Raw genomic sequence first — 23,536 nt, 5'->3', positions numbered from 1 at the left:
GCAGCGTTTCATAAGGAATTACACTGTTTCTTCTTCTGTAATTTTGGTTTTTGTTTGGTGGTGGGGAGTGGGGCAGTGGTTGGTGGTACTGGGATTTGAACTCTGGGCCTCATCCTTGCTAGGTAGGCACTTTACCAACTCAAGCTGCTCCACCAGTCCTCTTCCTCTGTAATTTTTAGCATCCACCTGTTCTTCAACAGGTGGATTAGGATTGGGTTAGGACTTTTAACCCAACTCACTATTTTATCATCTGTGATGTTTAAAGCCACACACAACTTATTTAAATAACAATGCATAATGAAATAATAAACAATGCTGCTGTGAAAGGGGTCGTTTTCCTGTTGAGGACCAGGGGCCCATGTTGACTCTCACTGCTCCGCCCTTTCAAGATACATGAGTGGTGTGGGCACACCTCCTGTGTATATTGCATAATGACATCACAGCAGTGCAGGGTGACCTCAGTGGCAAGTTCCCTCACCTGGGTGACTGTGGACTCAAGTAACCCAGGAATCAGAGAGAAAAAGCTCAGACACACCCTGTAACAAACAGTGTGTGTGACTAAAGCCAAATTCTGGGTGGAGAGGGGTAGCTGACTTTGATGTAGAGTGACTGATTAGCAAAGGTAAGAGGTCACAGTCCTCTCCTCCATAGATGTGATTCAGATCAATCAGCAGATGTAAAATGAGAGCATGTTTGGCCCTGTAGTCCCTATAGGAGGCTGATTTTAATTGGTGCCATATGAGAGGCTTACATAGGGGATGTGTTTTGGTGTAAATCTCAGAACCGAAGTCAGGGTAAGGTGCTTGATTCATTCCCCAAATCCTCCCCGTGCAGGGAAACCCGGTTTGCATTCTGGGTTGGGGGCTTAGAGACCTGAGTTTTCTGGTACTCTACAAGATCTAGTTTATCCATTTAAGCCATGAAGTGTCTATAAAACTGTGCCAGCTCAATTTTATTAATTTACTGAGGTTTTCACAGGTGATCACTTTAAATTGTTTGCATTATCAAAGATTACATGTCGCTTTAAATCAAAAAGTTTAATTTTAGAACCAACTGTGGTGGAACACACCTGTAATCCCAGCTACTGGGAAGGTGGAAGTAGGATTGCAGTTTGAGGTCAGCCCAGGCAGTTAACTGGAGAACCCATCTGAGAAACAAACTAAAAAGGCCAGAGGCATGGCTCAAGTGGTAAAGCACCTGCTTAGCAAGAAGCCTTGAGTTTGATCCCTAGTACCATGGGGAAAAGTTTAATCCTAGACAATATAACTTCTTTTGGAGGGATGGGCAGTACTGGGGTTTGAACTCAGGACGTCACCTTGAGCCACTCCACCAGCCCTTTTCTGCGATGGATTTTTTCGAAATAGGGTCTTAAGAACTGTTTGCCCAAGATGGCTTCAAACCACAATCCTGATCTCTGCCTCCCGAGTAGCTGGGATTACAGGCGTGTGGTCTAACATAAATTCTTAGTGCCGTATGACGAATGTCAGATGTTGGTGTCTTTCTGGTTCCTCACTTAACCAGAAGTGCACCAGCTGTGTTGCTGAATCCAGGCAGTAAAGACAGCACCCTGCAATTGTGAGTGTAAGACTGGTGCCTCCCTGGTGATACCGAGGGATGTGGAGCCTTTGTTTAGAATGGGCTCTACATATTAGGTATTTATCAGAAAAAGATGAACCCTGGGCTTCATATTAGGACTCTGGAACTAGTATAAGCGTCCTCTCTTGGATCTGAGATATAAACCAATACTCAGCTTTGTCCTTTACTAAGAGGCAAAATGAAAAGTATACTGACCCAGGTCACTTCCACCAGTATCAGGGATAATCAAATTTGGGGTTTGAGAGGCTTGAAAAGGCGCTGAAGAGGACAATGAGGTCTGATGTTCTTGTCTTCCTGAAAGTCAAATATATTTTTTTAATTAGTAATAGAGATGGCAGTGTAGCTCAGTGATTGAGCTCATGCCCAGCATGCGAGAGGCCCAAGACCCAACCACCAGCACCAAAAATCAAATCAGTAATAAAGCATTTTAAATGTGTATGCAACAGAAAATTGTGACCTGAAAAGTCCTTCGGCAAAATAAAACATGTTACTCATCTCTCAGGTCTTTTATTAGCACCTACTCGTGTTATTTAAAGGCTTTTTATGACTGCTGTGCATGTCCAGTTTTTTTCTCTACTTGTCACTTTATTAATTTTGGTATCCATATTTCAGAAATAACGTATTTTGCTAAAACAGGCACTTCAATCCACACCTCTTGTTTATATCTGCAGCCCTATTTAAATTCAGTGTGTCCAACCACAAAAAGTGTGAGAAATTTCCATTTCAGACTTAGGAAAAAAAGTACAGCTGGATGTGACTGAAATTTTCAGTTCTATTTACCTCTGCTCCTGTACAGCTAACGCCACAAGAAGTCACGTGAGACAATTAAAGGACGGTAGGAGCACAGCGGTTGCAACCTTATCTTTACTTTCTGAGCCCTGCTGCGGAGGAAGAGTGGGGACACGGTGCACCCCCCTACAGTGGTGACCTTCGAGTCTACACAGAGTGCCAATGTGGAGGCTAAAAACTCGCTCTCTGTCCACTGAAGCAACCCTGTGTTCATCTGCAAATGTTGACTGAGGCTCCAGGGTGTTGTCTGAGGTTTTTCAGTCTCTTTGGACTTGTAGTGCTTTGGAAAACTGCCACCATGTCCCATGTGAAGAAGGGAAGGACAAAGCTGTGCCCAGGCCACTGAGAGCTGCACAGGGCATGTGGTTGCCTCTGCTGGTGGAGTGCGACAGTAGCACACCGGCTCATTTGGGAAAAGTCGTTCTTGGAGGAGGTGTTAAATGCCTGTCCCAGGTGGTGACATCCTAAGCCTGTCACCACCTGACAAGGACGCTTCATCTGCGGGACACGGGTGGAGGGCAGTCTGAGTTCTGAAGAGCACTGCTGGCTACTCCAGGAACCAGCTCCTTCACGTAAGATGCCAGGCCTGAGGTCCCGGGCTGTAGCCTTCCTAGTTCTGCAGAGGCCTTGTGATAGGGAAGGAAAATGGCCAAAGCGAGGGAATAAAACCAAATCAGCACTGTGTTTAACCATCATGCATTGATGCCAGCTACACTTAAAAGGCTGAATGCAAGAAGGGCACAGTATTTCCAGCCAGGACACCTTACAAAATGGGACATGTATGGAAGTGAGACACGGGACGTGATGTACAATTCAAGTCCTAAAAGCAGTAATCCTTACCTCCTGTGACTAAATACCCTAAGAGTTTGTGAAATTCAAGAAAACACCAAATCTTCCCCACAATCATTTGCATTTATTACATAGCGCCTTTCAGCTGACTCACTCAAATACCAGACATCTACAGGTTGAGTTTCTAAAGTGTCCCTGAGAGAGCTCCTCTGGTAAAAGCCTGTCCAGTGAAATTCAACTTCCAGTTTAAAAGAAAAGGAAGCAATGTAGAGCTGGGGTGTGGCTCAGTGGCAGAGCACTTGTCTGGCATGCAGGACACCCTGGGGTTCATCCCAGCACCATGAAGGAAGAAAGGGAGGATGGGAGGGAGGGAATCGATTTCCATGGCGTTGGGGAAAATCTTACAACTAGGGAATCTGCACTTAGTACCAAATACACAGACATCTTTCAGATTGACCTCAGAATCTTCATCTACATTCCTGAGTTATTCTCCCTCTGCTCTTCAGTCCTAAGCCACCCACACACACTAGCTTCTTTATTAGTGTTTTCCACATGAGTGTGACAGACATTGCCAGTGTCCCATTCTTCTCTTCTGTGGTGCTAGGACTTCCAGCTGAGTGCAAGACTCTGTTCCCAGCCTTGCTTATAGATGTGTGAGCCATGTGGCCAAATTATGGCTAATGAGACATGAATGGTGACCCATGAAATTTCTGGGTTGAGCCCTTAAAAGTGAAGATTTCTGTCCTATTCCTTCTGTTTGCTGCTAGCTTATGAACCATCACTGAGGATAAGTGCAATGCCCAACTCCGAAAACTCAACATGAGAAAACATTTTGAACCAGCTCCAAATTAGGCAAAGGACTTCAATGGACATTGCTCCAGGAAAATAGACAAATGGCAGGTGCCACCAGGAACAACACACTGTGCTGCTGGTGGTGGGTGTTCTTTTTTTTAATTATTATTATTTTCTGAACCTCCAGTTCACAAAGACCACTGAAAGCACCAAGAATGGAGACACAGGACTGAGCTTTCCACAAGCCAAGGGAGTCCTAGAGTGCAGAGAAAGGGAACAATCACCAACTGCCAGCCGCAGACCACTGACCACTGACCTGCAACCTAAAGATCCTTCTGATACCAGAGACCTGCTCATGCACCATTCAGGTGAGCTAGCCACTTTCAATCCTGAGGACTACTGCAGAGCCCAGCTCAGCTTGAGGGCATCTGACTGCACCCCACCAACTTAAACTTTTAGCTTAATGGAATGAGTGAAATCTCCTCACCTGCCTGGTGAAGGAGGGGTACCACAGCTCAGTCCATGAATCTCTACACAAAGGAATAACCTATGAGGTGTTCAGGATGGCAACTTGTGAGCTAAAATAACTCATTCAACCACCTCCTCGTGGCAAGCTGAATCTGACTGCCTTCCCAGAGCACAGCTTTTGGCCAAACAGGCTGAGCTAAAGCTCCCAGAGTTGCCCAATGGGGAAAAAGGGCAGCTCCTTACTCAGCCCCCATGAACACCTCTGAGAGGCCTCCTAGCTAAGCAGATTGAATCTGACCGCCCCCTCCTAAAAGAGCCTGTGGTTAAACAGTCTGAGTGGCGTTCCCCCAAAAGTGCCCAGCTGGGTGTGGTGCGGCTGACTGCCATTCAGCCCAGCAAATCTATCCTAAGGAGGGGCAGGAAACAAGAGAAAGCCTCTGTCTAAACAGACTCCGACTTGCAAGGCCTGGAAGGGCACCACCCAGAGTGGACACGTGAGAACTGCAGACTAAAACCTGAGGACCAGTAATGGAGGGGAACGTCCATTGACCACAGAAGAAACCCACACTCCTCCACAACAAGGAAGAAATTCAGAATTAAAAATGTTTTTTTACTTTTTGCCAAAGTTTAAATTTGTCTATACCTTTTATTCCAGTTTTTTTTTCTCTTCACTTTCCCAATTCTCCTCCCCGTTTTATTCCCTTTTCCTTCTCTTCTTTCTTGACCTCCATTTTTCCCCACATTCCCTAGCTCTTCCTTACAATCACTCAGCTAGTTGTTGACTCTACCACCTTCTTATCCTTCTGTCCTTTTGCACTCCCTGACAACAGCACCTTCCACCACACAACTGAACTACAGCTCTACACACATTAGGGTCTTACCAACCTGCAGCTCCCACACACTACACCTCCTATGTCCCCATCCTCCTCCTTCCTAATCTCCTCTCCCACTGCCATTATTTTTACTACCTAAATTTTAATCTCTAATCAAACAACTCTTATTTTTCCAACAGCCCTCTGTTTATAGATAGTACTGTGGAGGGGTTTATGTTTCATGCAGATCATCTGGATTGGCATTGAATTTGTGAATTTGTTAGTGCTACATTATACCTCCAGGTCAGTGGGCAGAAATGATATAACAGCCTAGCAATAACCAATCCTGCCAGAACATAGAAATGAATTCAAGGGAAAGACTTTAAGTGACTAAAACCCCCAACCAAATCTCAAAATAGAGAAATGGGAAATAGGAAAAGACAGTGGATTATGACTCCTCAAAATGTCAACAACCACAAAACACAGTGTCTAATGGATAGTAAAGGGCTAAGACCTCAGTCTCCAATGTCAGAAGAATGATGATAAGAATTATTAAGGAGGTTAAAGAGGACATGCAGAAACAAGTCACTGAAATTGAAGAGAATATGGAAAAGCATCTCAAGAAGGCACATAAACAACAAAATGAACTCAAAGAAAATACAATCATCTGAAATCAAGGAAGATACAAAGAAAGAGATAAATGAAATAAGGAGGACAATACAAGGTATAAAAAGGGAATTTAATAAAGGTTTAGAGAGTCTCAAAAAAGGCAAAACCCTGGAAATAAAAATATCCTTAAGTGAAATAAAATATACAGTTGAAAGCCGCTCCAGCAGATTAGAACAAGTGGAAGACAGAATTTTAGGACTTGAAGACAAAGTAGATATAATGAGATGTATCTCAATACATCCTAAATACATCTATAATGAGCAATGAAATGAAGCAGCAATAGTCTCCCAAAAAAGGAAGCCCAGGACCTGATCGATTCTCTGCTGAATTCTACCATGCCTTTAAAGACCAACTAACAACACTTCTCAAACTCTTCCATGAACTAGAAAAGGAAGGAACACTGCCTAACTCATTCTAGGAAGCCAGTATTACACTCATCCCAGAACTGGACAAGGACACAGCAAAAAAAAAAAAAAAAAAAAAAGTAAAATTTCTCAATAAAATACTGCCAAACCAAATCCAACAACATATGAAAAAGAACATACATCATGATCGAGTTGGTATCATTCCATGGATGCAGGGATGGTTCAACATATGCAAATCAGTAAATGCAATGCAGGACATAAACAGAGGCAAAGACAAAAACAACATGATCATCTTAATAGATAAAAAAAAAGCCTCCAGTAAAATTCAACACCTTTCATGATAAAAGCTCTGATGAAACTAGGAATAGAAGGAATGTATCTCAATATAATAAAGGTTATCTATGACAAACCTATAGCCAACATTATACTTACTGGGGAAAAACTGAAACCATTTCCTCTAAAGTCAGAAATGAGACAAGGGTGTCCATTCTTTCCACTCTTTATTTTGGTGGCACTGGGGCTTGAACTCAGGAGTTTGTGCTTTACTAGACAGGCACTCTACCACTTGAGATATGCCTCCAGTCCCACTTTTTCCACTCTTAATATAATTTTGGAATTCCTAGCCAGAGCAATAAGACAGGAAGAAGAAATAAAAAGAATTCAAATGGGAAATGAAGAGGTCAAACTATCCTTATTTGAAAATAACATAATCTTATACCTAAAAGACCCTAAAAACGCCACCAAAAACTCATAGACATCATAAACCCTTCAGCAAAGTAGCAGGATACAAAATAAATATACAAAAATCAGTAGCATTTCTATATACCAACAATGAACAGACTGAGAAAGAATACAGGAAAACAATCCCACTTACAGTAGCCTCAAAGAAAAATAAAATACCTAGGCATGAACTTAACAAAGGAAGTGAAAGACCTCTACAATAAAAACTGTAAGCCTCTAGAGAAAGAAATTGAACACTACAGAAGATGGAAAGATCACTGTGCTCACAGATTGGCAGAATCAGTATTGTGAAGATGGCTATACTACCAAAAGCAATCTACATGTTCAATGCAATTCCCATCAAAATTCCTATGACCCTCATCACTGACATTGAAAAATCTACTGTAAAGTTCATCTGGAAGCCCAAAGGACTGTGAAGAGCCGAGGCAATACTGAGCAAGAAGAGCAAAACTGAAGGAATCACAATACCCAACTTCAAACAACACTACAGAGCCATAGCAATAAAAACAGCATGGGGGGAATTCCAAGATGGCGGCTAGAGGTAGGAAGCAGAAAGCGAGCCTCCTATAGTGAAATCTTGGAGAGACGCTGGAGACACACTTTGCAGGCATAATCACCGAGAAAAGGCATAACTTTGACTCCTCCACATCTCCAGCCGGCGCAGAGAATCTCCACTTCACGTTAAACGGAGAACCGAGGAGGCCCCCGGGCCGCCAGTGGCCGGCGCCCATACGGCTTGGGAAGACGCGGACCAGGTGAGCTTCGCGGTACCGTGGTTCCCCCACAGACGAGCCTGGGCCAGAGCAGCATAGCCCCCTGGACAGACTGCCCTCCACCCGGGGAAAAAAGAGAAACTGAGTACTAAGCAATAAGAACAGTTAAGACACGCTGGAAAGAGGGTGGGGCGCCCTGAGCGCTGAAGATTGGGGGAAGGGAAGCCTTCCCGGGACTGGAAATAAACGAGCTGGGCGGGCCGGAGAGGCTCTGGCGGGAGCAGGGCGCGCCAGCAACCAGGAGCGGGGACGCTTGTGAGAGGAGGGAAGACCCACTTCCCACGTGAACTGTAAATAAACACGCAGGCCTGACAACGCGGGGCAGTGGCACCTTTCCCAGTGCTTGGAAAGGGAAAAGCCTGTAGCAGAGGCCCCCCTCCCCCCCACAGGAGAACTCTGAGCAAACAAAGCCTGTGGGACCAGGTGAGCGCTAGCTCACCCCAGAGATCTGCATAAATAACGCCGCCAGCTACAGGCGGAGAGCAGCAGGCAGGCAAGCCACAGTTGCAGATACCACTCTCAGAACTGCCTCCAGACGCTTTTTTTTCTTTTTCTCCCTACCTTTGATGAGAGAACAACCGAATTACACCTGCAAGCCGAAAAACTTACTGAAACTGTATTGCATTTGAACTGGGGACACTTGGTGGGGCTTTTTTTTTTTTTTCTTTCTCTTCTGTGTGTGTGTGAGTGTAGTTTTGTTCTACTTTATGCATCCCCTTTGATGAGACAACTACAGAACAACATCTGAGGCACCAACTCCAGGACTGGAGATTAAGACGGACATCCAAATTATTAAGACTGAAATTGCATTGCATATAAACTTGGAAGTTTTTTGGTTTTTTTTGTTTGTTTGTTTGTTTTTTTTTTAATTTCCTATTTTCCATTTTATTTTAATTCATTTTTATAAATAGATATTACTTTCATACACTTATTTTTTATTTTTTTTATCTTTGATTTTCAATCCTCTCTCTGTCTCTCTATTGTCTGTTCAGCTTACTGTCGATTAGTACACTAACACTCCCTGTTTATACCTTTGAAACTCTCTTGTCTGATACCTTGTTCTGCTTTCTCCCTCTTGTCTGTATATTTGTTTTCCCCTTTTCTTTAACTTCTTGCTTTCCATCTCAGCTCACTCTTCCATTCTCAATATTACCATTGTTATTATTACAAGCTAGAAAATACTTAATTACACACAGTACAGGGACAGTAACAACACCAAGGACAATGACAGGAAGACAGAAAAAACAAGGAAACCAGTTTCCCCACAGCAAAAAATTAGTACAGGAACCAGAGGGGAATGAAGAGAACAGAAACTCAGAGCCAGACTCCAACAAAATGAAGATAAACTATGCCAAAGGACCCAATGAAGCCTACAAGAATAATTTTAAAAGAAGACATACTACAAGTACTCAATGAGAATTTTATAGAGATGATACTGGATAGGGTCAACCAAAATGTACAGGAGACACTCAAGAAATTCCAAGACAATAAAAATAGAGAATTTGAAAAAGCAAAAGAAGAAATAAAGGAAACCATAGAAGCACTGTATAAACACCAAAGTGAAAGAGAGAACACAATGAATAAATGGATAAATGAACTCAGGACAAAAATAGACAACAATAAAGAAGAAAACAGCCAGGATATGGAAAACCTCAGAAAAAAGAACGAAACAGAACTGCAAAACAAAACGGAAGGCCAATCCAGCAGAATAGAACAAACAGAAGACAGAATCTCAGAACTTGAAGATGAAATGGTAATTAAAGGAAAAACCGAAGAACTATTAATTAAACAACTCAAGACCTGTGAAAAGAAAATGCAAGAACTCACCGACTCCATCAAAAGACCAAACTTGAGAATCATGGGCATCGAAGAAGGAGAAGAGGTGCAAGCGAAGGGAATGCGTAATATATTCAACAAAATAATAACGGAAAATTTCCCAAATCTAGAGAAAGATATTCCCATACAAATGCAAGAGGCCTCCAGGACACCAAACAGACCAGATCAAAATAGAACTACTCCACGACATATCATCATTAAAACAACAAGTTCAGAAACTAAGGAAAGAATATTGAAGGCTGCAAGAGAGAAAAAACAAGTAACATACAAAGGTAAACCCATCAAAATCACAGCAGACTTCTCAACAGAAACATTAAAAGCAAGAAGAGCGTGGGGTGAGATCTTCCGGGCACTGAATGAAAATAACTTCAACCCCAGGATACTCTACCCAGCAAAGCTATCATTCAAAATAGATGGAGCAATAAAAGTCTTCAATGATAAGCAGAAACTAAAACAATATGTGACCACAAAGCCACCATTACAAAAGATTCTGCAAGGGATCCTGCACACAGAAAGTGACACCCAACTTAACCATGAAAAGGCAGGCAGCACCAAACCACAGGAAAAGAAAAAGCAAGACAGTAGAGAGTAACATCAAGTTAGGTACACACAATCAAACCTTCAAACAACTAAGATAACTAAATGGCAGGAATCACCACATACCTATCAGTACTAACACTTAATGTTAATGGACTTAATTCACCCATCAAAAGACACCGTTTGACAAAATGGATTAAAAAAGAAGATCCAACAATTTGTTGCTTACAGGAGACTCATCTCACCGACAGAAATAAGCATTTGCTTAGGATGAAAGGCTGGAAGAAGATTTACCAAGCTAATGGCCCCCGAAAACAAGCAGGAGTAGCAATACGTATCTCTGACAAAGTAGACTTCAAACCTACATTGATCAAACGAGACAAAGAAGGACATTCCATACTAATAAAAGGGGAAATAGACCAAAAGGAAATAATAATCATCAATCTGTATGCACCCAATATCAATGCACCCAATTTCATCAAACATACCCTAAAAGACCTAAAAGCATATATAAATGCCAACACAGTGGTTGTGGGAGACTTTAACACTCCATTATCATCAATAGATAGGTCATCCAAACAAAAACTCAATAAAGAAATCCAAGATCTAAAATATGCAATAGATCAAGTGGACCTAGTAGATGTCTATAGAACATTTCATCCAACCTCTACACAATATACATTCTTCTCAGCAGCCCATGGAACCTTCTCCAAAATAGATCATATCCTAGGGCACAAAGCAAGCCTCAGCAAATATAAGAAAATAGAAATAATACCGTGCATACTATCTGACCACAATGCAGTAAAAGTAGAACTCAACAACAAAAGTAAAGACAAAAAACATGCAAACAGCTGGAAACTAAATAACTCATTACTTAATGAAGAATGGATCATCGATGCAATAAAAGAGGAAATTAAAAAGTTCCTAGAAGTCAATGAAAATGAAAACACAACCTACCGGAACCTATGGGACACAGCTAAGGCAGTCTTGAGAGGAAAGTTTATAGCCATGAGTGCATATATTAAAAAGATTGAAAGATCCCAAATCAATGACCTAATGATACATCTCAAACTCCTAGAAAAACAAGAACAAGCAAATCCCAAAACAAATAGAAGGAGAGAAATAATAAAAATAAGAGCTGAAATCAACGAAATAGAAACCAAAAAAACCATACAAAGAATTAATGAAACAAAAAGTTGGTTCTTTGAAAAAATAAACAAGATCGATAGACCCCTGGCAAACCTGACTAAAATGAGGAGAGAAAAAACCCAAATTAGTAGAATCAGGAATGCAAAAGGGGAGATAACAACAAACACCATGGAAGTCCAGGAAGTCATCAGAGACTACTTTGAGAACCTATATTCAAATAAATTTGAAAATCTAAAAGAAATGGACAGATTTCTAGATACATATGATCATCCAAAACTGAACCAAGAGGAAATTAATCACCTGAATAGACCTATAACACAAAATGAAATTGAAGCAGCAATCAAGAGTCTCCCCAAAAAGAAAAGTCCAGGACCTGATGGATTCTCTGCTGAATTCTATCAGACCTTTAAAGAAGAACTGATACCAACCCTCCTTAAACTGTTCCATGAAATAGAAAGGGAAGGAAAACTGCCAAACACATTTTATGAAGCCAGTATTACACTTATCCCAAAACCAGGCAAAGACACCTCCAAAAAGGAGAACTATAGGCCAATCTCCTTAATGAACATTGATGCAAAAATCCTCAACAAAATAATGGCAAACCGAATTCAGCAACACATCAAAAAGATTATCCACCACAACCAAGTAGGCTTCATCCCAGGGATGCAGGGGTGGTTCAACATACGAAAATCAATAAACGTAATAAACCACATTAACAGAAGCAAAGACAAAAACCACTTGATCATCTCAATAGATGCAGAAAAAGCCTTTGATAAGATCCAACATCATTTCATGATAAAAGCTCTAAGAAAACTAGGAATAGAAGGAAAGTTCCTCAACATTATAAAAGCTATATATGACAAGCCTACAGCCAGCATTATACTTAACGGAGAAAAATTAAAACCATTCCCTCTAAAATCAGGAACCAGACAAGGATGCCCACTATCTCCACTCCTATTCAACATAGTACTGGAATTCCTAGCCAGAGCAATTAGGCAAGAAGAAGGAATAAAAGGAATACAAATAGGTAAAGAAACTGTCAAAATATCCCTATTTGCAGACGACATGATCCTATACCTTAAAGACCCAAAAAACTCTACTCAGAAGCTTCTAGACATCATCAATAGCTATAGCAAGGTAACAGGATATAAAATCAACATAGAAAAATCATTAGCATTTCTATACACTAACAATGAGCAAACGGAAAAAGAATGTATGAAAACAATTCCATTTACAATAGCCTCAAAAAAAATCAAATACCTAGGTGTAAACCTAACAAAAGATGTGAACGACCTCTACAAGGAAAACTATACACTTCTGAAGAAAGAGATTGAGGAAGACTATAGAAAGTGGAGAGATCTCCCATGCTCATGGATTGGTAGAATCAACATAGTAAAAATGTCGATACTCCCAAAAGTAATCTACATGTTTAATGCAATTCCCATCAAAATTCCAATGACATTCATTAAAGAGATTGAAAAATCTACTGTGAAATTTATATGGAAACACAAGAGGCCACGAATAGCCAAGGCAATACTCAGTCAAAAGAACAATGCAGGAGGTATCACGATACCTGACTTCAAACTATATTACAAAGCAATAACAATAAAAACAGCATGGTACTGGCACAAAAACAGACATGAAGACCAGTGGAACAGAATAGAGGATCCAGATATGAAGCCACACAACTATGAGCAACTTATCTTTGACAAAGGAGCTAAAAATATACGATGGAGAAATAGCAGCCTCTTCAACAAAAACTGCTGGGAAAACTGGTTAGCAGTCTGCAAAAAACTGAAACTAGATCCATGTATATCACCCTATACCAAGATTAACTCAAAATGGATCAAGGATCTTAATATCAGACCCCAAACTCTTAAGTTGATACAAGAAAGAGTAGGAAATACTCTGGAGTTAGTAGGTATAGGTAAGAACTTTCTCAATGAAACCCCAGCAGCACAGCAACTAAGAGATAGCATAGATAAATGGGACCTCATAAAACTAAAAAGCTTCTGTTCATCAAAAGAAATGGTCTCTAAACTGAAGAGAACACCCACAGAGTGGGAGAAAATATTTGCCAATTATACATCAGACAAAGGACTGATAACCAGAATATACAGGGAACTTAAAAAACTAAATTCTCCCAAAACTAATGAACCAATAAAGAAATGGGCATGTGAACTAAACAGAACTTTCTCAAAAGAAGAAATTCAAATGGCCAGAAAACACATGAAAAAATGCTCACCATCTCTAGCAATAAAGGAAATGCAAATTAAAACCACACTAAGATTCCACCTCACCCCTGTTAGAATAGCCATCATCAGCAACACCACCAACAACAGGTGTTGGCGAGGATGCTGGGAAAAAGGAATCCTCTTACACTGTTGGTGGGAATGTAAACTAGTACAACCACTCTGGAAAAAAATTTGGAGGCTACTTAAAAAGCTGGACATCGATCTACCATTTGATCCAGCAATACCACTCTTGGGGATATACCCAAAAGACTGTGACACAGGTTACTCCAGAGGCACCTGCACACCCATGTTTATTGCGGCACTGTTCACAATAGCCAAGTTATGGAAACAGCCAAGATGCCCCACCACTGACGAATGGATTAAGAAAATGTGGTATCTATACACAATGGAATTTTATGCAGCCATGAAGAAGAACGAAATGTTATCATTCGCTGGTAAATGGATGGAATTGGAGAACATCATTCTGAGTGAGGTTAGCCTGGCTCAAAAGACCAAAAATCGTATGTTCTCCCTCATATGTGGACATTAGATCAAGGGCAAACACAACAAGGGGATTGGACTATGAGCACATGATAAAAGCGAGAGCACACAAGGGAGGGGTGAGGATAGGTAAGACACCTAAAAAACTAGCTAGCATTTGTTGCCCTTAATGCAGAGAAACTAAAGCAGATACCTTAAAGCAACTGAGGCCAATAGGAAAAGGGGACCAGGAACTAGAGAAAAGGTTAGATCAAAAAGAATTAACCTAGAAGGTAACACCCACGCACAGGAAATCAATGTGAGTCAATGCCCTGTATAGCTATCCTTATCTCAACCAGCAAAACCCCTTGTTCCTTCCTATTATTGCTTATACTCTCTCTACAACAAAATTAGAAATAAGGGCAAAATAGTTTCTGCTGGGTATTGAGGGGGGGGAGCGGGAGGGGGTGGAGTGGGTGGTAAGGGAGGGGGTGGGGGCAGGGGGGAGAAATGAACCAAGCCTTGTATGCACATATGAATAATAAAAGAAAAATGAAAAAAAAAAATAAAAACAGCATGGTACTGGCACAAAAACAGATATGAAGACCAGTGGAACAGAACAGACCACCTAGATATGAATTCATTGCACAGCTACCCTCACCTGATTTTGATAAATGTGCCCAAACCATATGGTGAAGAAAAGATAGCTTCTTCAACAAATGTTGCTAGTAAAACTAGATATCCACATGAAGAAGTCTGAAACTAGATCCCTGTCTTTCATCCTGTACAAATATCAATTCAAAATGGATCAAAGACCTTAATATAAGTCCTGAAACTTTGAAGCTACTGCAGGAAAGAACAGGGAATACACTGGAATATATAGGCATAGGCAACAACTTCCTTAGTAGAATCCCAAGGGCTTAGCAATTAAGAAAAAGGATGGACAAGTGGGACTGCACGGAACCAAAAAGCTAAAAAAAAAAAAAAGGAAATGGCCACCAAACTGAAGAGTCAGCCACAGAATGGAAGAAAATCTTTGCCAGCTATATATCTCTCAAGAGATTAACAAACAGAATATACAGGGAGCTCAAAAAACTAAACTCCCCCCCAAAATTAATGACTCAATGAAGAAATGGGCAAATGGACGAACAGAGCTTTTTCAAAGGAAGAAGTCCAAATGGCTAAAAATCACATGAAGAAATGCTCACCATCCCTGGCCATAAAGGACATGCAGATCAAAACCATGTAAAGATTCCACCTCACCCCTGTTAGAATAGCTACCATCAAGGACACCAGCAACAACAAATGTTGATGAGGATGTGGGGAAAAGGGAACCTTCACACACTACTGGTGAGGATGCAAGCTAGTACAACCACTACAGAAAATGGTAGGGAGGCTCCTCAGAAAGCTGAAAACAGAACCACCCTATGATCCAGCAATTCCGCTCCTAGAGATACACCTGAAGGAATATAAGTCAGCTAACAACAAAGACACCTGCACATCCATGTTTACTGCAGTGCTATTCACAATAGCCAAGCCATGGAAACAGCCAAGATGCCCCACTACTGACAAATGGATTAAGAAAATGTATACACAATGGAATTCTACTCAGCCACAAAGAAGAATGAAATTTTGTTGTTTGCAGGTAAGTGGATGGAACTGGAGATCATGATGTTAAGTGAGGTAAGCCAGGTTCAGAAAGACAAAGACTGAATATTTTCTCTCATATGTGGAAGATAGATACAAATACAAGCATTTTCATGTAGACACATATATAGACATACATATGCAGAATGTAGTTCCAAAAGGGGGGACTGCTAGAGGAGACTGAGGAAGAGGAAAAGAAGAAAGAATGACAGGGTGAACATTAACGAGATACATCACACCTGTGCAGGAACGAGACACAGTGAAGCAGATGGAAAACTGCTGAACACTAGATGGGGGAAAGGACAAAAAAGAAGAATGGAGGGCATTAGACTGATTTAAGTGCAATGTATTCACAAATAAATACCAAGGCATGCCCCAGTGAACAGTGAACAGACGCCTCAACAATGGAGGACAGGAGTGTAGACCAGGTCATGTTAGGGGAGGGCATAGTGGGAGGGAAAAGGTAAATGGAGAGGGAAAAGGAAGATTCACTTTTTACACATGTATGAATATGGAACAGTGAAACCTCTCCAAGTCATTCCCAGAAGAGGAGTAGGGGAAAGAGGCAGAATAATGGAGGGGATGAACCAAGCCAGTGTACTATATGTATATATACACATATACATATATTTATAAATGCCACAATGAAACTCCGTGTATAACTATCATTTGCTAAGAAAAATGTTTTTAAAAAGAGGAAAATATAAATGACCAGTAAGTGCATAAAAAGATGCTAAATATCACTATTCATTAGGGAAATATACACAAAACTGTAAGAGCTGGGTGTAGTGACACATGCCTGTAATCCCAGCACTGAGAAGGTGGAGACAGGACTCTTGTGAGTTCCAGGTCGGCCTGGGCTGCATAGTGAGGCCCTGCCTCAACAAAGCAACAGCGAGCTACAGTGAGATACGGCCTCACACCCATTAGGATGGCTACTTTCAAGAAAAAACAACAATCAAAAAAAGAACCAGAAAAGGGGGCGTGAGAAATGTGAGTCCTGTTCACCTGCTGATGTGAATATAAAATGGTAACCCTTGTGGAAAAAGTGGAGCAGTCCCTCAAAAAGCTAGAAAGAGAATTACTGTACCTAATGCAGGATAATTAAGAAAACTCTTTAAATTAAAAAAATAGAATTATTGTATGACCCAGCAAATCCAGTTCAGGATGTATACTAAAAAGAGATTCAAGTACACTGTGCTCACAGCAGCAGCAGACACAATAGCTAAGGCCAAGGAAAATGTGCAGTTTATCCACACAACGGAGCATTACTCAGTCTTAAGAAAGAAGGAAATTCTGCAATATGCTACCACACAGAAGGACCCCAAGAACATCACGCTGAGTGAAATAAGCCACTCACACTCTGCTTCCATTTGTGCGAGGCACTTCAGGGTGCTCAAATCCAGACAGAAGGGAGAACGCCAGAGAGCTGGCAGGAGGAGTGATGGTGGAATGGGGAGCTATTGTTTGTTATAGAGTTTTAGCTTTACAAGATAAAAAACAGTTACACAGATGGAGAGAAGTGATCGTGGCACAAAATCATGAATATACTCAGGACCACTGAATGGTACACTGGCTAAAATGAGACAGGAGTTGTGGCACCTTTCTGTAATCCCAGCTACTGGGGAGACTGAGGCTGGAGGATCACAAGTTAGAAACTAGCCTGGGCAACTTTACAAGAGCCAATCTTAAAATAATAAAAACAGCTAAGATGGTAAAATTTATACGTAAAACAAATATTTTTGGCCAGGCACTGTGGCTCAAGTCTAATACTAGTTACTCTGGAGGCAAAGATCTGGAGGATCGTGGTCCAAGGCCACTCCAGGCAAAGTTCACATGACCCCATCTCAACCAATGACTGGGCACTGTGGTTCATGCCTGTCATCCCAGCTACCAGAATCACAAATAGGAGGATGATGGTCCAAGGCCAGCCTGGGCATAAGCAAGACCCTATCTCAAAAATAACCAGCACTGAGGCCGAAGCTGTGACTCAGTTAGAAGAGCACCTGCTTTGCAAGTGTGAAGGCCTGAGTTCAAACACTAGTTTTGCAAAAAAAAAAAATATATATATATATATATTTTTTTTTTTTTAATGTGACCTCTGGTTAGAAGGAAGTCTGTGACCCCAGAGAACTGGACTACTTACATGACAGCTAATAATATCTTGTGAACTGCTTTCAGGTTATTGTTTCAGCATGGAACCTGTGTCCCAGTCAATGAGGATCCTCTGTGTTGTGTCTCTAGCCTGCTCTCCCCATCTGTGCACATGGCCAGCATCGGGCAGGGCTCTCCTCAGCAAAACGCAGACTAGGAGTGTTGCTCCCTCATTACTACCTCCTGCGAGGCTTTTCATTCACGAAACACCATACCATCGGTGTACATGTCCTTACACGCTGGAAGCAACCTGTGCTTGATAAAGTCAGGTCTGTTTCCAACCCCAAGAAGCAATTTTCAACCCACTGGGGAAGATATCTCCATTAAGACCCCATGCTCTAATGTAAAAATGAGCTGGGGAGAGAGAAACCCTCCAAACTTCACTTCCTGGTATCTTGACTGAAAACTCAAAAGAGGTCATCAAGAGCTTGTGAATCAGGACAGGCACTGGTGGCTCACGCCTGTAATCCTAGCTACTCAGGAGGCAGAGATCAGGGGGATCTCGGTTCCAAGCCAGCCTGAACAAAATGTTCACAAGACCCTATTTTGAAAAAACCCATCACAAAAAAGGGCTGGTGGAGTGGCCTCAATTCAAACCCCAGTACATTAAAAAAAAAAAAAAAAAGAGGGATGGAGGGAGGGGGAGGGAGGAAAGGTGGAAGGAAGGATGGGAAGGAGAGAGGAAGGGAGGGAGGGAAAGAAAGGAAAGAAGAAGACTGAGTTAAAACCCTCAACAGGAGGCTGTTTGTCACCCCCACCCCGTCTCACTGACCCAGCAGTCACACAGCTATTGGGAATCCTGCCTCTCAGGCTGGCTCAGCGCTCCCATGCGAGAAGGGGAAGTTCTGACAGGTATCGGTGGAAACCCAGCTCAGCCATCCATGGCTTGGGCATGCTAAAATGTCTGAATTGGAGGGTTAGAAACACTTCCATTTCTGACTGAAAGGCTCACTTCTTCCTACAGAAAAACCATCCCCGCCCTTGCAACATGACACCTTGGCACCTGTGTCACTTGGGAGAATCTGCCACTGGCATTTGTAGCAGCCTGTGCACACACTTGTGCAGTTCAAGGCAGCAGCGGAAAGGACCAGCCACACACTGACCCTTGGAGTAGAACTGCTAACATTCAGGAACCGTCAAATTTGGCAAAAATCTCCTGTGACAAAGTCTCGTCATCTGCTTTAGTTGAACAGCTCGACTATTCGTGTCCTCATTCAAAAATATACAGTGCTTCTTGTAGCCATGAAAATGCAAGTGTAGGTGGTAACCATGGCAATGAAAGAAGCTCTGGCAAGGAGAGGTAAAAAAGAGAGATGGAAGGACAATGTGTGACTTTGCTGAGCCTGCTTAGAGACCTTGTGGTTTAACATTGCTTAACTGATCCTTAAACGGTGCGGCTGTGTTCAATGGCCTTGGACATTTCACTATTTTAAACCACTTCGAATCTAGTTAACCCAAAGTTGATCAAAGGAAGAGGGAAAGTACTAACAGTATTTCAAAATGCCTCTTCTGCAGACTCTTGAAGGGAAGGGGCTATAGATTGATAAGTATTTCAAAGAAGGGAAGGAGGGAAGAGAGGAGAGGAGAGGAGAGGAGGGAAGAAGGAAGGAAGGAAGGTAGTGTCAGGTCAGTTCCTATAACTCTGAAATGATCTATGAACTCCAAGAAAGCTGATTCTAGGTCTTAGTCTGAGCCCCTTAAGAACCAAGGATGCCAAACCAGCCTCAGAAGACTGCCACAGACACACTCACCTCTGTGGTCACTGACCTGAGCAGGATGCTGGTGGCTCACTCCTGTAATCCCAGCAGAGATCAAGAGGATCATGGTTTGAAGCCAGCCAGGACAAATAGTTCTTGAAACCTTATGTTTAAAAAAAAAAAATCACAAACAGGGCTGGTGGAATGGCTCAAGTGGTAGAACACCTGCCTGTCTGGCAAATATAAGGCTCTGAGTTCAAACCCCAGCACTGTGCCAAAATTGGCAAAGATTAAAGTTGCCCAGTTTTGGCAAGGGAATGGAGAAACAGCACTGTAATATACATAATTGGTAATAAACATAGTGTAAGAATTTTTAACATTTTTGGAATGTTGTTTGCCAATGTTTGTTGCAATTTAGAATGAGTGCTAGCAATTGTATCTCTAGAAGCATTTCCCGAAGCACTACATGTGCAGGACAATGTTCTTACAGCGTGGCTTGTGGTACCATAAAATCAGAAAAAACCTAAATGTGCAATTAAGTGGGAATAAATTATGGCGTGTCCACACGGGTGATTATTTTTGTACTGGTTCTTTATCATTGTACAGCAAAATTACCCCCAAACTCAATGCTCCAAACAGCAAGTGCTGATTATTCTCACCACTTCCAAGGGGAGATAGTCCAGAGAAATTAAGAGGGCAGTCCTGGTTCTGGATCATTCCTGACATCAGCCAAGGCTATCTGCTTCCAAGATAGTTCATCGAATGGCTGGGTGCACCCGCTGCCTGAAAGGCCTTTGTCCACAGGCCACTGGTTTCCTCACAGCATGGTGGCCAGACCCTCTCTAAGGGAGCAAACCTCTGAAAGAGGTTAAGGCTGAAAGTGGAACGTATTTCATGACCTTGTCTCAGAAGCTGACACTGTGCTTTCCACACAGAACGGCCATGACTCAGTGAGACAGGACTACAGAGGGCATGACACCAGGCAGCAAGGGTCGTTTCAGTTACACATTTAAAAGCTGGACAGTAAATGAATAAAAATGATAAAATGAATGCAAGAATTGCTTATAAAAGGCATGGGACAAATGTTTGAATTTTTTTTTTTTTTTGGTGGCGGTGGGGTTTGAACCTAGTATATCTTGAGCCACTCCTTCAGACCTTTTGTGTGTGTGTGTGTGAAGGGCTTTGTCAAGATAGGGTCTCACGAACTATTTGTCCAGGCTGGCTTCAAACCTTGATCCTCCTGATCTCTGCCTCCTGAGTAGCTAGGATTATGGCATGAGCCACCAGCACCCAGCACAAAATTTTGAAAGAAATTTCTTTTCTTTTTTTTTTGGGGGGGGGGGCAGGTAAGACTAGGATTTGAACTCAGGGCTTCATGCTTGCAAAGCTGGCACTCTATCACTTGAGCCACACTTCCATTCTATTTTGCTCTAGCTCTTTTGGAGGTTGGGGTCTCCCAAACTATTTGCCCAAGCTGGCCTCAAACCTCGATCCTTCCAATCTCAGCCTCCCAGATAGTTAGGATTAGAGGCGTGAGCCACAGGCTTGTGGCTTGAAGAAATCTCTATGAACAGGACCAGATGAGCACTATGTGACAATCCTTGCAAGCTGTGTTCAGGAGCTGAATAATAAAACCAGTAAGACACCAAAGAATGTATGCGCTAGCATGGACTGAAGGAACAGGGACAGGGAAGAGGAACGGGTGTGGAAATCGGGTTATTGAAATGAACCAGATAAGGGAAGGGAAACATGGGGAGGACAACAGAGATGGAGAAGACGGGGAAGGTCTGCCCAAGAAGACTCACTGTCCTTGGATACGTGTGGATTACATGGCAGCGAAGAACCTAAACTAGTGCCTGGTTTTCTGATGTCAGCAATGAGGGAAACGGAGCACCAAGAAAGAAAAACAGATTCGAGGATTAAAAAGTTTAACATGTTGAGTCTGAGATGCTCCACACCTGGGAATGTCCAATAGGCAGTGGACACGTGGGACCTGGAGGTCAGGAGGTATGCCTGGACAAAAAAATCTTTTGATGTATCAGTGGAAAATGAAGCCAGGGGCCAAACGCCACCTCCCCAACCACCACCAAAGTAGAGGAAGACTCAGATGGTCTTTCATTAGAGAAGGACTGACGGAGAGGGTTCACGCTAGCAGGTGGAGTGTACATCAGATAAAAGCCAAGAGGCAGTCCGAGCTCTCACCCTTGGTCCCAAGGCCAGGCACTTCCTTCCACAGGAAGGATGTGATGAACAGCGTCTGTGTCTTTGGGTGCAGTGGTTCTCAAGGTGTGACACGGACACAATTATCACCTCAGATCCCATGAAAATGCAGCTTCTGGTTTAGTAGGGCCTAGGGTAGGGACTGAAGTCCTGCTTGCTTTTCCTTTTCTTTTTCTTTTTTCTCTTTGTAGTGCTAGGGATGGCCATGCTGCTTGTCCACAGTAGCTGTGATTCTCCAAGAATGACACCAGGTGGCCCGCCACTCTACAGATTCCAGCTCAGTAGGTGTGGAAGGACCTGATCAGGTGCATTCCTCACAAGTTCCCAGGTGAGGGTGTCAGGGATGTGGCAGGTCCCCAGACCAGGCTTTGAGTCACACACCTTAACTACTGCTGACTCCAGCAGAGAAGAGGCCAGGGAGGTCACCTGGCTGACAAACAAGAGTGTTCCTGTACACCGCTGTGGTCACGTCCACTGCCAGCACTTAAGCACTCTGTGGCCCCTCGATGATTCCTTGCTGATGAGGCCTGTCCTCATTATCCAGAACTTGACTCCTTCTTAGCCTACTCATTCCTCAGGCCAACTCTCAGCAGTGGGTATCCACTTCCTGTGAAAAGTCTAGAAGCTTTCTCTTGCTTAGCAAAGCCATTTTGGAATATTAAAACAAAATAAGGACGAGGCCCTGGGTTCAAATCCAGTCCCACCAAAAAAAAAAAAAAAAAGAAAGAAAAGAAAAAAAGCAAGCAGTGGCCGATGGGTACTGTTTTCTTTACTCAAGGATTGCATGTTCCACAACGGACTGACTCACTTTCCTGAGTGAGACAGCCTAAGAAAAAAATAAACCTTATCCAATAAGAGAAGGGAAATTCCTCCTTCATAAGGAATCAATACACATATGTATTTATTAAGCATATACATATGCTTAATACACATATTCACATATGTATTTATTATTCACCTTATGTGAAAGGTCAAATCTATAGCCCGTGCCTTCAAGCCCATGTAGGAGAAGACACCAACATCCCTGAAACATGACAAAGACCTACTGAAAGAAAAAGGAGAAAAAAACCAAACAACCCGCTGGCACCATTTTTATCACACTCAGTGCATTCGCCTGGAAAGTGCAAAGGACACACAAGGAGAAAACCCGCAGCAGGCAGGATGCCAACAAGGGCTTCCCGGAGGAATTTGAGAAGGTGGGGCCCTGGGGCCACTGGCAATCAAAACTCAATCAGCACACAGTCTCCGAGCAGACAGGTGAGAGGTTTCCCGGCTCGGTCAAGCAGGGGTCCAGGTGCCCAGCACAGCGGGCGCGCCCTGCAGACGCCTAGTGGGGACCAGAAGAGCGTCCCAGCCCGCGTCCCCGCCCCACAGGCATCTGTGGGGAGCAAGCGCACCTCTGCGGGGGTTCTCGCCGGCCGAGGGCCTGGGACTTTCGACCCCGTACCGCGGGGACCTGTCCGAGTCACCCGACGGCTCGTCCGTCGCACCTGCCCTGAAGGAACCCTTGACCCGCAGCCGCCCTGGGCACAGCAGGGCCCGGGCAGGAAGTCTTTCCAAAGGCCCGCCCACTCCGCACTCGGGGCGCCGCGAGCTACGGGGCCGCGACCCCTCCTCAAGGTAGCAGGCCCTCCTTCCGGAGCCACACCTGTCGCCGTGGCACGTGGTGGCCGGCGCGGACAAGGGGGAAAGCGAATTCTCAGCCACAATGACCCCGGCAGCCGGCAAGCGGGGCGGGGCCTGTGCGCGGAACTGCGCCACTTCCTTCCGGCCGGCGCCGCACGAGAC

General features: G+C 43.0%; 1 protein-coding gene and 1 long non-coding RNA gene across 3 annotated transcripts in view; one reads left to right on the top strand and one right to left on the bottom strand.

Moving 5' to 3' along the window:
- Positions 1–6,405, top strand: part of Znf507 (zinc finger protein 507) — a 35,641-nt gene extending 29,236 nt beyond the window's left edge. Inside the window, exon 6 of the mRNA XM_074058826.1 lies at positions 4,154–6,405. Within this exon, the coding sequence (XP_073914927.1) occupies positions 4,154–4,199 (46 nt within the window). The 3' untranslated portion in view covers positions 4,200–6,405. The remainder of the gene's footprint in view (positions 1–4,153) is intronic.
- Positions 1–23,536, bottom strand: part of LOC141418223 (uncharacterized) — a 27,099-nt gene extending 3,563 nt beyond the window's left edge. Inside the window, exons 1-2 of one of the 2 annotated variants that reach the window (XR_012442908.1) lie at positions 21,487–23,536; positions 1,792–1,890 (exon numbers count right to left, since the gene is read on the bottom strand). This is a non-coding gene — a long non-coding RNA (uncharacterized lncRNA). The remainder of the gene's footprint in view (positions 1–1,791; positions 1,891–21,486) is intronic. The other variant, XR_012442907.1, reaches the window with a different exon arrangement.

Source organism: Castor canadensis, chromosome 16 (genome assembly GCF_047511655.1).
Source record: "Castor canadensis chromosome 16, mCasCan1.hap1v2, whole genome shotgun sequence".
In the NCBI taxonomy this organism is placed as follows: domain Eukaryota; kingdom Metazoa; phylum Chordata; class Mammalia; order Rodentia; family Castoridae; genus Castor; species Castor canadensis.
The sequence above is the reverse complement of the archived record's forward strand: the minus strand, read 5'-3'. Positions and strand labels throughout refer to the sequence as shown.